The 15,394-nt window shown below is 40.1% G+C and overlaps 1 protein-coding gene across 6 annotated transcripts in view; it reads right to left on the reverse strand.

Annotated features, from left to right (window-relative positions):
* The window catches only part of PPARG (peroxisome proliferator activated receptor gamma), a 119,359-nt gene that overhangs the window by 11,774 nt on the left and 92,191 nt on the right, over positions 1-15,394 (reverse strand). For 5 of the 6 annotated variants that reach the window (XM_036911388.2, XM_036911391.2, XM_036911390.2 and 2 more), the window contains 2 exons: positions 13,426-13,625; positions 4,029-4,479 (listed from right to left, as the gene is read on the reverse strand). In XM_036911388.2, coding sequence (XP_036767283.1) covers positions 4,029-4,479; positions 13,426-13,625 — 651 coding nt within the window. The remainder of the gene's footprint in view (positions 1-4,028; positions 4,480-13,425; positions 13,626-15,394) is intronic. The other variant, XM_036911392.2, reaches the window with a different exon arrangement.

Below are 15,394 nucleotides of genomic sequence, written 5' to 3' on the forward strand. Positions count from 1 at the left end.
CAGGGGGTGCTCTTAGATATGGTGACTGCTGAGGAAGCGTTCCTTCTGAATTATGGACCCGTCCCTTAGTGGGTATGATGGAGGGAGCGGAGGTGGCGGCCACCAACACAGGTGTGAGGGGAGTGGACCACAGTCCCCTGGCCGGGCAGCTGAGGGCAGTGGGTGTGGCAGACGGGGCTCCTGAAGGTGACAGGATGCCTGGGGGTTCAGTCCTAGTTTCACTGCTCACTAGTTGGTAGATCTTAGACAATTTGCTTAAGTCTAGGACGCTTACTTTTTTTTTTATGAAACGAGAATGAAAATACAGGAGAATGGTCAGGATGTAGTGAGAGAATGTCTATGAAAACCTCTTAGAAAGGTACCTAGTGCTGCCCTTTGTCTGGTTCTGGAGTGTTGTGCTTTTAGCCTCATCCTTCCTGCCTCAGAGGAGAAAGAGAAGAGAAAAACTTGAGAAGAACTAGGTCAGCTCTCTCGGCAAGCTTGGTTTGAGAGCTGAGTAGGTAGTAGAGGTGCGAAGCACCAGGCCAATCTAGCAGCAAATCTAATGGTATCAGCAGTTTCTAGGGTTGAAGTTGAGCAACAGTGATCTCACTATAGCAACTCCAATTTCCTCAGCAAATGCTTATTTGGGTCAAGTCAGGTACTTCTACCTCCAAAAAAATCCCTTTGGGTCTTTCAGGGACCCCCTGCCCTTCATCTCCCCAATTCCTTACCTCCCCACTCTTACCTGATGCCCACTCCCCATGTGTCCTTCAGTCTAGGGCCTTAGCACCTTCACAGGATGCAGCTCTTATATGATTGCAAGGCTAGCACAGAATGACACCAATGGATCCCTGCCCAAAGGGCATCTTTTTATAATCACTAAAGCTACCTAGGACTTCAGAATACACTGCAGAGGAGAAAATAATCAAGCTTGTTAAGATCACGTAGGATCAGAATTTGTTTACTGGGTCAGAGCTTCTTGCTTACATTACATGTATGTTTTCCCTTCCTGGAAGATCCAGGATAGGAAAAAAATTAAAACTCATTGAGAAATCACATGCTGTACTCCAAGAAACCACAATCTGGGATCCTACCATCTACGGAAGACTGGGATTCTGATCTTACTGAAATCCAGTCTTTGGATTGGGAAGGGCTTTTTCTGGCCTGTACCCAATCAGCTTCTCTGAGTAAAGAAGAGAATCAAGTTCCTGTGTGTTGAGCAAACACAGGGTCCAGTTCATTCATTCTTATCTACTGCCTGTAGGTAGACTTCATCTACAAAAGCAAACTTTGATCAAGGAAGGATTTGCTTTTTGTGATATGGGAACTGGACAATGGTTAATTTTTTTAAAAAAGAAGTCTAAAATTATTCATAGGGTTTTCTTCTCCTTATAACCACAGATATACGATTTTAATAATCTGTGGATGGGTGTTACCTTCAGATTTCTTTCATTGTTGTGAGGATCCAATGAGTCTGAATGTATGTGAAGAGAATCTGTATAGGGCTAAAAGGAACACATTCATTCAGGATCTACATTTAAATGGTACTGTTTTTAACTGTCATAATTAAAAGCCAAAGCCTGCAATATCTATTTAATTGAATCAAGCCATTTATTCACAGAGCTATTTTTTGGCCAATGAATGAAACATTTAAAGGCCTAACAAATCACTGATTTTTAAACAATCTAGCTTCTGAGTTATGGGACAGTAATGGCATTTTTCTAGATGAAACCACACTGTCTCATGTGCCCATGAAACAACACTGCTCAGGTTCAAAAAGCCCCAAAATATCATGATTGTTTCTTGTCTAGACCTCTCCTGGTTAGAAATTAGGCATCTGTGAATGGCTTATTTCAAATACCCCCCTTAGTATCTGTAGTAGGAGCATAAACTGGTACAAACCTTAGGGAAAACAATCTGGCAACAATGTATCAAAAGACTCAAAAATGTTCAAAGGCATTTGAATGAGAAAGTAATGTTAATTCTGAACAGAAATTTACACACAAGAACGTGCAAAATTTAGGACACATTTTAAACAATTTTCTATATTCTTCTCTTTAGGTTTTTGTAATAATTTATAAGCAACCTCAATATCAATCAGGAGATAATTTAGTATGTAACGGTCCTTTATATTTTATAGTCTAATAAAAACGACAGCATATATATATGCTATATAGAAACTCTTTGGTAGGAGAAATAGGATTTTGTTAATTCTATTTTATTCTGAGGATGGAGACCTTTACTTTTCACTTATATCTTTCTATATTATTTGAATTATAAATGACCATGTATTACTTTTCTTTTAAAAACATAATAAAAATATTAACAAAGAGTATATAATGATATTAGAAAATGATGAAGTGAAAAAATAATATAAACATGGCATATATAGTATGCTAAGGAAAAAATCTTAGAAATATACCAAATGTTAATAATTACATTTCTGTTTTTCATTAAAAATAAAATGTGCCTTAAAATATTAGCTAAATAGTATCAACTTGTTTTCTTTTTTTTAAATTTAATCTTTTTCTTCTGATAAACTTAAAATAAGCTGGAATTTCATTCTTATTTGCTGCATTAAACACAGATCCCAGAGGATCAAGGGTAAATTTAAGAAGTAGATTCAGTCAAGATATTAGAATATGTTACATAGGATATTTTTGTAATGTTAAATATAACATCAAAAAAGTCATTTTTAAATGAGCTATGATTTGACACTAGAATGTGAGCTTCCAGAGTTAACCTGTACCATATTGTTACCTACTTGCATCTGAGTCATGGAAAGGACAGGGTTCGTATAGGCCCTGGAGCCCGAAGGCCTGAGTTCAGAATCCTGGCTCCACCTTTTGCTGGCTGCTAACCCTGCCCGAGGGACTGAACCTGTCAGTACTTTGGTTCCCTTGTTTATAGTACTTACCTCATTGTGAGAAGTAAATGAATGTGAAATGAAGTGCTTACAACATTGCCTGGTGCCTAATAAGTTCTTAATAATACTGCTATTATTATTTTTATTCCTAATACACTATGCACCTGATTTCTGAAGCATCCTGCTTTCAAGTCATTGGACAACAAAGGACTAGAGGATGGATTGCGCTCTCTATAATACCCTGTACAATTACACCCAGCTCACATTCACAGGCCCCCTCAGTCCCCACAAGGCAGTTTTCACAGAGGACATTCTGCAGAGCACACATGGAAAGCTCCCCCAAGTCAGTTTCACTAATGAAAACTCATTGCTTGAAAATGAATTTCATAGAGAGAGAGAGAGATGAGAGTAAAACTTTCTTCTGTTCACGTTGCAGACATGTGAGAGGCCCATGAAAGCAGCATTTAAAATAAGACCTGGCTTTCGGAGTTGGTTAGTCAGATCATGTAGTTGCAAGGCCAAAAATACAATGAATTGCTAAACAACTCAATATATTTCTCGGCTGTGTGTTCTTTGGTTCAGACTGCATTCTTAATCAAGCCAACCACCTCACAAAGGCACTTCAAGGGGAGCCATCAGAGGCGTTGGCGTGAGAAAGCAGGCAGAGGTCGGGAGACAGGCATTCCTTGATTCCTGATACTGGGAAAGCAATTTGCAGTACAATCTTATTGATCGTGGGGCAGGAGAGTAACTTGATCAGAACATTTAGTAGCGCTTTCTCTATGCCCAAGGAGCATCATCTTAAGCAAAGCTATACATGTAATTTCTCAAGAGTAGATGGGCCTTCTGGAAAGGAAAAACGATAAGGAAAAAGACAATAAAAAGGAGAAGACTGCATTTTTCTTCCATGTGGATTCACTGGGAAAAATGTGGGGGGGTGTAAGAAAAGAGCCTGGGTGACCCACAGCCCTCAGACAGCAGATCTATGATATTTTTTCTTGGTAAGTTTACATGTGTGGTGACACTCTTGTGGCATTCTGCCACTGACATTTTCTGCAAGGAAAGTGCAGTAAATCCAGAGAGAAAAGGAACAGACTAGCATAAAGGAAAGCCAAAATTCTTTCAGCCAACCCACCATCATCCCAGCCTCTTTCATGGAAGATCAGAAGATGACTCTTACCTCCACTGAGAATAATGACAGCTATAAATATCGCCAAGTCACTGTCATCTAATTCCAGTGCATTGAACTTCACAGCAAACTCAAACTTGGGCTCCATAAAGTCACCAAAGGGCTTTCTCAGGCTCTTTAGAAACTCCCTGGTCATGAATCCTTGGCCCTCTGATATGAGAACCCCATCTTTATTCATCAAGGAGGCCAGCATCGTGTAAATGATCTCATGGACGCCATATTTTAGGAGAGTTACTTGGTCATTCAAGTCAAGGTTTACAAAACCAGGAATGCTTTTGGCATACTCTGTGATCTCCTGCACAGCTTCCACCGAGCGGAACTGACACCCCTGAAAAATGCGGATGGCCACCTCTTTGCTCTGCTCCTGCAGGGGGGTGATGTGTTTGAACTTGATTTTATCTTCTCCCATCATTAAGGAATTCATGTCATAGATAACAAATGGCTGCAAATAAAAAAGGGAAAAAGTGGCTGAGTTGGAGATATCTAATTCACAGGGACCACATCCCATTTTCTTTATGGACATTTGCTTTGTTAACCAAAATCTTTGAATTTGAAAACACTTAATAATGAGAAAATACTCTTATCTCCTGATTATTCTTCCTAACTGTCTTCTGGGATCAAATCTATTTCACCAATTTTGGTCTTCTTTCCTCTCAACTTACATTGTAACACTTTACCTATGATTGGCTAAGAGTCCCAATTTCTGTTGTTTGGAAAGTCTCTGTGGTTGATTTTTTAAATGAAACAAAATCTATTGTTTATCTTGGCTTTCCGTGGAGTATGTTTTTAACATTCTTTCAATAAAAAATCACTTCTGCAACTCTAAATCTTGTAGTTTCAGATTAAATCTACGAGATCTCAAATGAAACACTGTGCATGTAAAATATACTTAACTGTAAAAAAGTCAGTCTGAAGACAGAAATATTGAACCAAGAAAATGTCTTTTTTTTAGTGTTCTGAAAGGCAATCTGTTTTAGAAAGAGCCTTTAGATGTGAAGGCCTGTGGGTAAGCGCTGCAAAAAGTGGCAAAATAAAAAAAATGTTTTTAGACTTATTTTTCAAAATAGGTCTTTAAAGGTCAAATAATCAATAAAACACATACATCAGTTACTTGGACTTGGATTAGGCTGCTTTCAACAACAAGTTGTATTAATCACAAAATGATCTTTCTCTTTCATTTCCTCGTAGAGAACTAACCAAAAGTTTGTGGTCACCGTGAATTCTCAGGGCTATTCTGATTAAGAAGGGCCAGCACACTTTACCTACGCTGCAATTATATAAGGAGTTAAACCCCCAAATCCATTCAAATAAGTGTATATCCAGAGGCTCTGGAATAACAGTGGGTGTTGTTCGGGCTCTAGCTTTGGTTCTGTGTTGAACTATATGACTTTAGGAGAGTTATTTACCTTTCCTATGCCTCACATTTCTCAGTTGAGGGGAGTGGATTAATCTCAGAGGCTGTGTGTGTGCTGTATGTGTAGGTATGTGTGAGCATGCCCGTACACATGCATGTTCCTGAGAGTGAACTCTGAGACATACTGAAAATAAAATTTCTTTTGAATAGGGGTGCTGAGCATTCTCTCCGATTGGCAAGAGGCAGTGTGTACCCTGAGTGGCAGCCGTAGCCAGTGGCAAGCCCCACTGGTTTGGAGATTCTAACTGCATATTAATCTCTATACAACTCTATGATTTTCACCAAACTATTAAATCTGTTCTATGCTGAAAGAATAAACAGTAACACTAAGGACTTAGATGTTGCATAGCTTTCCAAACGTGCATATTATCTCAACACCATTCACTGGGGTTATTCCAGAAATTCTTACTTTTTTAACCAAAAAATTCACTTCAGTTGTACTGCTCAGCAAACCCCAAAGGACAGACATAGTAGGACTCAGGACTAAGTTTGTCTGGTGGCTCTCACAAATTCTTCAGTAAATCAGGAGCAAATAATGCTCACACTGTTTTAGACAGTTTGCTGTTTTTGTTTTTCTACTTCAGGATTGATGTTATTAAGGGGAAAGAAAAAAAGGACAGATAATCAGTCACATCAGTTAAAATGCACTAAATTTCCCTAGAACGTCAGATTCTAATCATGAGAAAATCTTGCTTTTACAGAACCTAGAAAAAAATGCGGTTTCTGTCCCCCCAGGAGTTTTGTAGCGTGTTCTAATTTGTTAATGAAATACTGGCTTTCTTTACTGCCATGAGAACCTGATGGTGTGGATACCTGAGAAGTTCATCCACATGTGCATGAGCACAAATAACGTGACTATAAAAATCATCACTTCTTCACATACGGAAAGACTGTAGCCAGAACTGCCCACTTCAGCTTCTGGAAGAGCTTCTGATCAACCATTTGGCTTCTTGGCACAGAATATATGCATAAAATTCTTTCACCTCCACGTAAGCAATTTATCTGGAACTATGCCCTGATAAATCACCCTGTGGCTCTTCCCCTCCATTTCCCCTGTCCCCTCATATAAAGCCCCAGGTTCCTGTTTTTGAAACTCTGTGACAGTTGAACATAGGGCGCAAAATCCTGCTAATTTTCTCTCCCAGTTTAACAACAATGTGACTTTAACCCCTTGGCAATCGATGTTGGTCAGGATTTCCTGGCAGTAAACACTCAAGGACGGAGAAGGGACTCCGCAGCCCCCACCATCATGCCAAACCATTCCAGTTTTGTTTTTTGTTTTTTTTTTTGAAAAAGTGGGGAACTGGCAGAGAATCCTGGGTATTGACATGCAAATGGATCCAGGTGGAGTTTTTTGCTTTTCTTAGTCTTTTCTGATTATCCTGCTTTCTCAGCATATTTGAAGTCTGCATAAATTCTTTCAGCCTCCAAGTGGATCTGTCAAGTGCAAGAGTGATCACCAGTCATGATCTGCCTGAAGATCTGCCTTGCTTTGCCATTAATTCAATTCTTAGACTATAAACAGTTAACTTGCACATTTCACACGGGGACCTCCTCATCTTGGAACTGTGAAAAGTTAGTGGCCTGCCTGATTTATAGAGAACTGACCTCTCAAAACCACAGGTGGAATTTATCTTGAATCATTAATTTAATATTACACTTCTGGTAAAATATTCCAGAAAGGAGATACTTCATTTCCATGTTTCTGTATGTTTGACAGAGCAAAGGGAAGCCTTATATGTGCTATTAGCTTGTACAGTGTCACCTGAGATCTGCCATTATAAGAGGAACCATGCCACCATCAAATTTTGTCTTAATGATTTTACATCTCTAGTTTGGGGCTAACAATGTACTTAACTTCAGATACTATTTCAAATGGCTAGATCAGCATCTCTCCTTAACAGGAAAGAATGTTTAATTATATTTAGGACATGCTTTTGTGAGGCCTGAAATGTACACAATTGTTGGGTATGCTTACAACAATTGTTGGGCTTAATGATACAAATTATAAAAACAAAATTGCTCAGGCCTGTACAAGGGCTTCACGGCGAATCTGCCTCTGGCCATGATGAGGCTTGGACTTCTCATGTATTGACTGACCAGAAAAAGGGGAGAATGAAATGAAGAAAACTGCACTTCAACACAATGTTTTTCAGGGAAGCAAAATGGTTTCTGTAAGGGGAAATCCGTTTTCTTTGGAGAGATGCATCCAATAGAATGTTATTTTCATATAGTTTCATTTTCATAAATGGCTCTACATATCAAAGCCAGGATGGGATTAAGGGCACTGTTTTATAGAGAGAATTCAGTTTAGTTATTGGTCTATTGCATGTGTCCTATGTATAACACAAAAATCATGGGGGAAATAGCATAGTAATGAAAACAGTGGAGTAATAAAGGTTTACTGTTTTAAATGGAGAAATAGAACAGTACTGTTCCTTAGTAGTCCAATAACATCAGCATTTTAATACATGAATTATGAAAGGGATTATACACGAACACTCTAAGTTTACAGCTCCTTTTGAATAATGAAACAGCAAACAAACTAGAGGAGTTACATGAGAAAGCCAACTCTGAAGGCACATTCTATTCTGGCGATTTCTCCAATTCGGGAGAGTGAAAATACTGTAGTGGGCAACTCTACCCTCTCACAAATGATCACCTGGAAACCACATCAGAGTAAAAGTGGAAAAACGTGTGCCTCATCTCATGCCATCTCCTGATAGTCTTAGTTTTCTTGACAGATTAGAACAAAGGCTCAAAGAAGAAAACCGAATTCTCCCAGACTATCTTCATTTTGTTTTCTTCTTCCTTCTTGTACTTCTGACTTTCACCCTTCTAGACACACACGGCTGTCCTCCCCGAGCCACAGCGGGTGAATGCTAATCCAAAGTGCATCGGCTGGGTTTCCTCAACTTTTTCTGGTTTCTGCCCCGATGTTCCCATTTCCCCCTTGTTGAGAAACAGGGCATTTACAGAACTGAAGGGGTCTCAGCAACGACCTGCTGAGTATGACTAGGTACGAATCAGCTGAAGCCAAGCAAACAGCTATTTATAGCAAACCCTGAGTTAGATCTCCCGACTCATGATTAGTTCTTTTCTCCTACTGCTTTCTACATGACTTGGCACTTTTTCTTTTTTAAATAAAATGACTGTTCTGGGAGGCATTGGGGCATTGAAACTGAAGCTCTTATATGCTGAGATCCTGGAGGTGGCACTTTTGAACTATTATTTCCTAGAGGTTCTAGTTAAGTGTTGTATGTGATGGATGTTAAGTTTGAAAGCCTCTCAAATTTAATCGTTTTCCTGCCCGGTTTAGAGATTTAAGACAAATAAAAACTTAATTGGAAGAATTATTCACACTCTAATGAAGTAACACATAACCACAGCTCTTAAAAAACCATCGATAGCCAGCCAAAACCTTACTCAGCTGGCAAACAAGGGGATCGGCCAAGTGAGTCAAATCATTAAAAAAGAAAAAAACCTATGTGCTTTTCTTAACTGTATAGAGTATCACTTTTATTTATTGTCTGAAAAAACGCTACTGTTTCAGATCTGTTATATCTTTAGTTGTTCCTGACAGTCCTGGCAATAAAGGCATTTACTTCATTAAAATTAATATTTGGATTGATGATCTCAGGGGCCTAACTTTTTCAGTAGCTGCAGAAATAAATCAACACTACGATACTACTCTTTATTTATATCGGGGTTCTTTCCTAAGCCTCTTTTCTCTGAGGGTCTGGCTGGTGTCTTCCTTCTCAGGGGAGTAGATTCCAGCTCGCTCAGGCTTTTCCACAGATAAACAGGGAAGTGTGGCTGTAAGTGCAGTTTAGCTCTGAGTGTAGGAGTTGAAACAACAGCTATCTTTCCAATAGTTTGAGTTACTAGATTTGATGGTCACTGAACATTTTACAGTATGGGGATTTAAATGGGTATAGAACTGTTTTCACAGAAGTTTACATTTCATATTGGCTTTATTATTCAGCAGTTTCCTATTTCATACACTATTGAGAAAGTAAACATTTTTATGATGGTTCCAGTTTGCTCTTGTAATTATAAAAGCAGTGACTCCACATGTACCCATCATAAGCAACACGATACTTTGGGACCCAAAGTCCAGTATAATACAAATACCAAGCTTTATTTCTTATTTGCAGCTAGCGCCTCACCATCTCTCAGATGGGGGGTGGGAAGCTGGCAGGCACACCAAGAGTTTTTCTATTTATTGTTTTATGGCAAACTATGGCACTGAAAATGGTTTTTGAAAACCACTCTCTGTTTACTTTTATCAATAAACATGGGGTCATGTGACAATGATACACTCAGTGTGAGCATCCCACCAGGGTCCTAGTCAAGCACTGGGAACTACCACAGTCCATTCAGCACTCAGACTGCCTTCATGACACAGGGCATCCTAGCTCTAGTGTAATCACAGTCTTTGAGTTCAAAAGGATCTCCCAAAGAAGGGGCCTGGGTAGGAACAAGCCATTGACAGGGAAATAGTGGGCGGTCAGTTCCATTCCTATTTGAGGGTGGCTAAGAGGTCTTTTGCTAGTAAAATTTCTTCTCTGGTGATCCACATCCTGTGATGCCACAGCCATCTTTCCTTTCCCTGGCCCTGAGCCTAAAATTCCCAAACATTCTTTTAAGCAAGACAATGAAAAGTAGGGGCATCATGTCCCAGAGATACGAGCTTCATGTTAAAAAGAAAGGAGAGGAGCATTGAATTCATCTGCTCATCTGTCTGTTTTGAAAGGTGCCAGTGGCACCAGGGAGGAAGACACAAGAGAAGGAAGTTCAGTTGGGAAGTGAGCGGCTCTGGTTGGCCTGGAGGCAAATGCTTGTGCTGGGTCTGAAAGATCTGCAGGTATTCTGTAAACGAGACAGGATACACAGCAGTTAAACTAGGCAGTAAGATAAATGTAAAGAATGGCCTTTTCAATAAAGTCACTTCCTTTTCCAAATGTTCTGAGTAAGTAAGTGATCACCCACTATGCTGAGTAGCCTCCCCCAGGCTTGGCTGGACCAACGCTCATGGCATCAGTCTCAAGCAGAGCGTATGAAGGGACACGGCCACTTGTTCACGTCCTCCACCCTCAAGAGTCCATACTTCTGCAAAGCTTTTCCTATCAATGCAAATCTTAACTTTCATAAGTCCTGGCCAAGAGATAACAAACACCCCTGAGAGAGATGCTAATCAAATGAATAACATGACCACATAAGATAAAGAACAAATCTCTAGTCTCACTGGAAATCACATTTTGGGTTTTTTTTCCCCTTCTCTCCTGTATTCCTCTCTGAACTATGTCTTTCCATTGGTGCTTGATTTGATATTGCAAGATAAGGAGAAAAGAGAGTGCCAAACAATTCTATTTCAGTTTTGTGCAATCAGGGAATGGATTATTTTAACTTGGCCCAGGCGTTCTTTCCTTTCCAGACTCTAACAAGAGGCAATTCTGCCTTCATCCAGATTATTAATGATGTACAGGTTGGTGAGCAAATATTGGGTTAGTAGAGGCCCTCTGTTGACAGTCCAGAATTTCAAAGGGCATAGGCAACAGTTTTTAATTCAATTAGGCAAACAGACTCTGAGTAAATATTATGGGCAAAGCACAATCTTAGTTACTATAGGGGGAAAAATGACAAACATTTGGCCTCTGAGGAGACTATAATCAAGCATTTTGCAGCCCTTTTCTTTAAAAATGGCTTAATACCTGTTTATCTCATAAAGTGCCTACAATTATCTTATTTTTAACTCAAAGATTTAGAGCCAAAGGGCCCAGTGGAATGAGGTTTTAGAATGATTTATGGTGGAGAGGGCTCTGTGCCCTTCAGTAACACACAGAAGGGTATGTTGGCTGCTGGTCATGCAAATTTAAATTCTTGACTACTGGGCAAAAATGTTTTTAAAAATGCCTTCCTCTTATCTTCCAGGTACTATTAAATTGATAGGATTTCCAGCATGGATTGTAGGTCTGGATTGGGAGATAAAGAGAAGGTTAGAAAGCAGTTCCTGGAAACTAAATGGCCTGATGCAAAACTGTGGAGTAAACAGTTTGCTCTGGGGGCTCTTTCCCAGCCTCCACTCCTTTCCCCGGCCTGGGTCTCCCAGCCTCCAGCTCCCTATCCCACCCTGGCTCTCAGCAAGCTGTTGTTGTAGTCTGCCATAAATTGTTAGCCCTTCTTAGCCGTGTAACTCCAGTTTTCCTTTTATTCCCCTTTAAATGAACAGTTTATTTTCCTTAGTCAACTCAGTTATGTGGAAGTCTTCAAATGCTTTTATTATGTTCTGACATTTTCATTTAATGAATACACTGACTCTGCTCTGTGCACGACCATAGTCCTAGACACTATAACTGGGGAGGATTAAGGTATCCTAAGAAAAGTTGCCTGACCATGAATTTATTGAGATAGCAGAATAAGCTGGAAAATCCTTGCTGTCTTACAAATTGATAAATCATAACTCGGAATGTTTTCCCAAAGTGAAACTTTCTTAGGGTCTAGGGCGACCTGGCTTTTAGGGGGGACTAGCACGTTCAGAATGCATTGACCAAGAAGTCAGAAGGCTTGCACCACAGTCCTGACTCTTCCACATGCTAACTGTGATTTCAGGGCAAAATGCTTAACCTCTCTGGGCTTCAGTTTCCTCATCTTTAAAAAGAGGATAATAATGGTTGTGTATCTCAAACGTATTGAACATGCAAGATTTTCTGAACCTGGGGAGAACTAGATACAGGTACAATACTGTTAAGGTGTGCGTGACTTCTCTTACAGTCAGAAACCTCATTGTCCCTTCTGGCATCTGGCTCTTTACACAGCAATATCCCGCAGGAGTTTACTTGTTCTATTAGCTGATTCTGCTCTTATGGTTTAGCCGAAAGAAAAAAATAACATCTTGAGATAGTCATCAAAATACATTAAAGAATAATGAAATATTCCCCAAAATACCATGGAGTGGGGAAAAGTCACCCTTACCTATCAGGTAATTGCACACCTCCCCTGGAGGTGTTCACCTGAAAATAAACAGTAGTATAAAAGGCCTTTCAAGGGGCTGCGAAGTGTCGTCTGAAAGTGCTCTGTGGCTCTCTGTAAGAGCCTGCTGCCGACATTACAATCAAAGTGAGACTCTGCTCATGAAAACTGGGGTACAGAGATGTGACCCTGGTCACACTGCAAGCTGAAGTGGGACTCGAATTCAGGTGTGCTTGTGTTTAGTTTTAATAGGATTCCATGTCACTTTCTCAGCTTCCTATCTGGGAAGAGTTCTGCTTTTTGGGAAACTTGAGAGCAGTCATAATCTACTCTGGGTTTTCTACACAGTGGTAATCAATGAGCCTACAGATGTTCACTGGAGTAGCCCTGGCAGCTCAGTGTCCTAGAAGATAAAATTTATAGATGTAATAATAGGACAGAGCTTCCAGTTACCCAGGAATAATCAATAGCACACTACAAGAATAAAGGTAATAGGATATCTAGAATGTATTTTTGTGCCCCATGTAGAGCTTCGTAAGAGGTAACGCTAGTAGTTATCCCAAATGGTACAGTAATGGGACTGAACACAGTTTCTCAGCCTAGGTCAGGCCCTTCCCAGAGAAAAGCAGGGCTGCATGAATAGATGGAGCTGTGGCCAGTTATTTTGATGCCAAGACCCTGAGAGAGGGTGGTGGGATGAGGGAACCCTGAGTTCCTTCCATAAAGTTAAGATGACCTGTACATTTGTTTACTATTTTCAAAGGACTTATTAGGAGAACTTGAAGGACTTTCTCTCTTTTCCAAATAATGTTTACCTATCTGATCTGAAAACATTTCCTTTCCTGGGTTTCGGAGGCAGCCTGCAATATGTGACAGCCAACAGCTGGACAGGTCACCGCGTATGTGTGTGCAACATGGTAACATTTAGTTGCTCAAAGGAAAACACAACAATAAGACGACAAGCCCAGCCACCCCAGATGAAGACAGCAGAAGAGAACTAACTGATTTGTCTGTTGTCTTTCCTGTCAAGATCGCCCTCGCTTTCGCTTTGGTCAGCGGGAAGGACTTTATGTATGAGTCATACAAATGTTTTGCCAGGGCCCGGAGATCAGCCGACTCTGGGTTCAGCTGGTCGATATCACTGGAGATCTCCGCCAACAGCTTCTCCTTCTCGGCCTGCGGCATCCGCCCAAACCTGATGGCTACAGAGGAAGAGAAATGACAGGATGAATCATTGAAGGATGGCTACTCCTAAGGCGCACTGTTTACCCCCAGCCCCAGAGCCCATGTACTAAAAGCCCCTCCTCCCTTCCACCAGTTTCAAGTTCTGGTTTCTAGCTACAAATTTGCTCATGTTTTTATTTCCCAGAGATAGCATAGATAAGCAGGAAAAATGAAGTTGTTTGCTTCTTTCATTAAAAAAAAGCAATGCCTTTAAAAAATAAATCTCACAGAGTTTTGGATTGATAGTGGTATACCAGAAATCTAATACTCAGCTCTTTGAATATTCTAAAGACTTGAAAAATATGGCCCATAGTCTACCTGTAGTCAGAAACATCCAGGACGCTGGCTCAACCTTCTATTTTCCCTGTTCTCTGAGATTCTGATTCTGTATGGTGACATCTGAACACGTGAATTTTTAGAGGGCTCTCCAGATGGTTCTGATACACATAGAAGTTTGAGAACAACTGTTTTGGGAAGTAACTCTGCTCACAGACAATATGTATTCTGGCAGCATTGATGCTATTGTCTATTAATCTAACCATTTTGCTCCAGAGAGGGATTAAGTGATGAGCCTTTTACATTGGTAGTCTGTATAGCCAAGAAAATGTTTTTTAATGATTAAAAGTGATATCATAATTTCAAAAAAAAAGCAATGCTTGATCTTGCCAGGAAGGTGAGCAAGAATCTAAGAGTTCAGCAAAGAAAGTAAAGTATATTAATTTACATGTGAAATAATTGACAGCCAGCTCCTACTCATCCCTCAAGATCCAATTCAAATGCCCCCTTCTTTGTGAAGCTTTCCCGACTTCTTAAAGCAGAGTTTATTACTCCAACAGCCTTGAGTACATACTTCCATGATAGCAATTTCACACTGTACTTCAATTATATATTTTACATGTCTATTGATCCCACTATGGAACAATATCCTGGAAGCCAGGGGCCATGTCTTATTCATCTTTGCATCCCCAGCACTTGACATAAGGCGTGGCACTAAAAGGATCAACTTGCTTCACAAGTGAAAGGAAGGAACTGTGCAGATTCAAAGTTGTATAGACACAGACTTTGTTCTCAGGGAGACTGTATGATCTGTTTTGTCCCTGCTGTAAAGAACTATGGAGGGTGCTTTCTGTCATGCTGTTAGGCCAGAGAGTACTTCTACATTCAGTGGAGAGAAGCAATCATCATGCCCCGGACTCTCCAGGATCACCACTAAATGATGTTTGTCAAAAGACCATTTCCTTAATGTTTGGCTTCCTGTGGGGGTGAGGAAGTATGAAAGAAGAAAAATAAAGAAAGGAAGGCAAAGAGGGACATTAAAGGCAGATTAGTGAGGCCTAGGTTGGGGAAAAAGTCATCTGTTTGTAACTCTTTCAACTCAGATAAGTTTTTTCTTTCTCCTTATCAATATGACCACAAAATATTATTTTGGATAACGCTAGTAGGGGGGAGTCACACATTGGACTCTCTGCATTATCAGGACATTTGGATAGCACAGCCAGTATTACCCTGTGCATAGCTCTGCTGTTACACTATTTATGACAGTCTGCTTCCCTTCAGCTATGGCTCCTCGAGGGCAGAGACCATCATATTTATTTATATTTCTAGCTCTTAGTGCTACTCTGTCAATGGCTGTCAAATACCAAAATGAATAAATGGATAGTTCCTTGCTATATGTTATAAGGTGAAGTTGGTATTTCTACTGTATGAATAAAAGCACATGAACGCATTTCCATCTGAGGATTTAGTG

Source organism: Manis pentadactyla, chromosome 1 (genome assembly GCF_030020395.1).
Source record: "Manis pentadactyla isolate mManPen7 chromosome 1, mManPen7.hap1, whole genome shotgun sequence".
NCBI lineage: Eukaryota > Metazoa > Chordata > Mammalia > Pholidota > Manidae > Manis > Manis pentadactyla.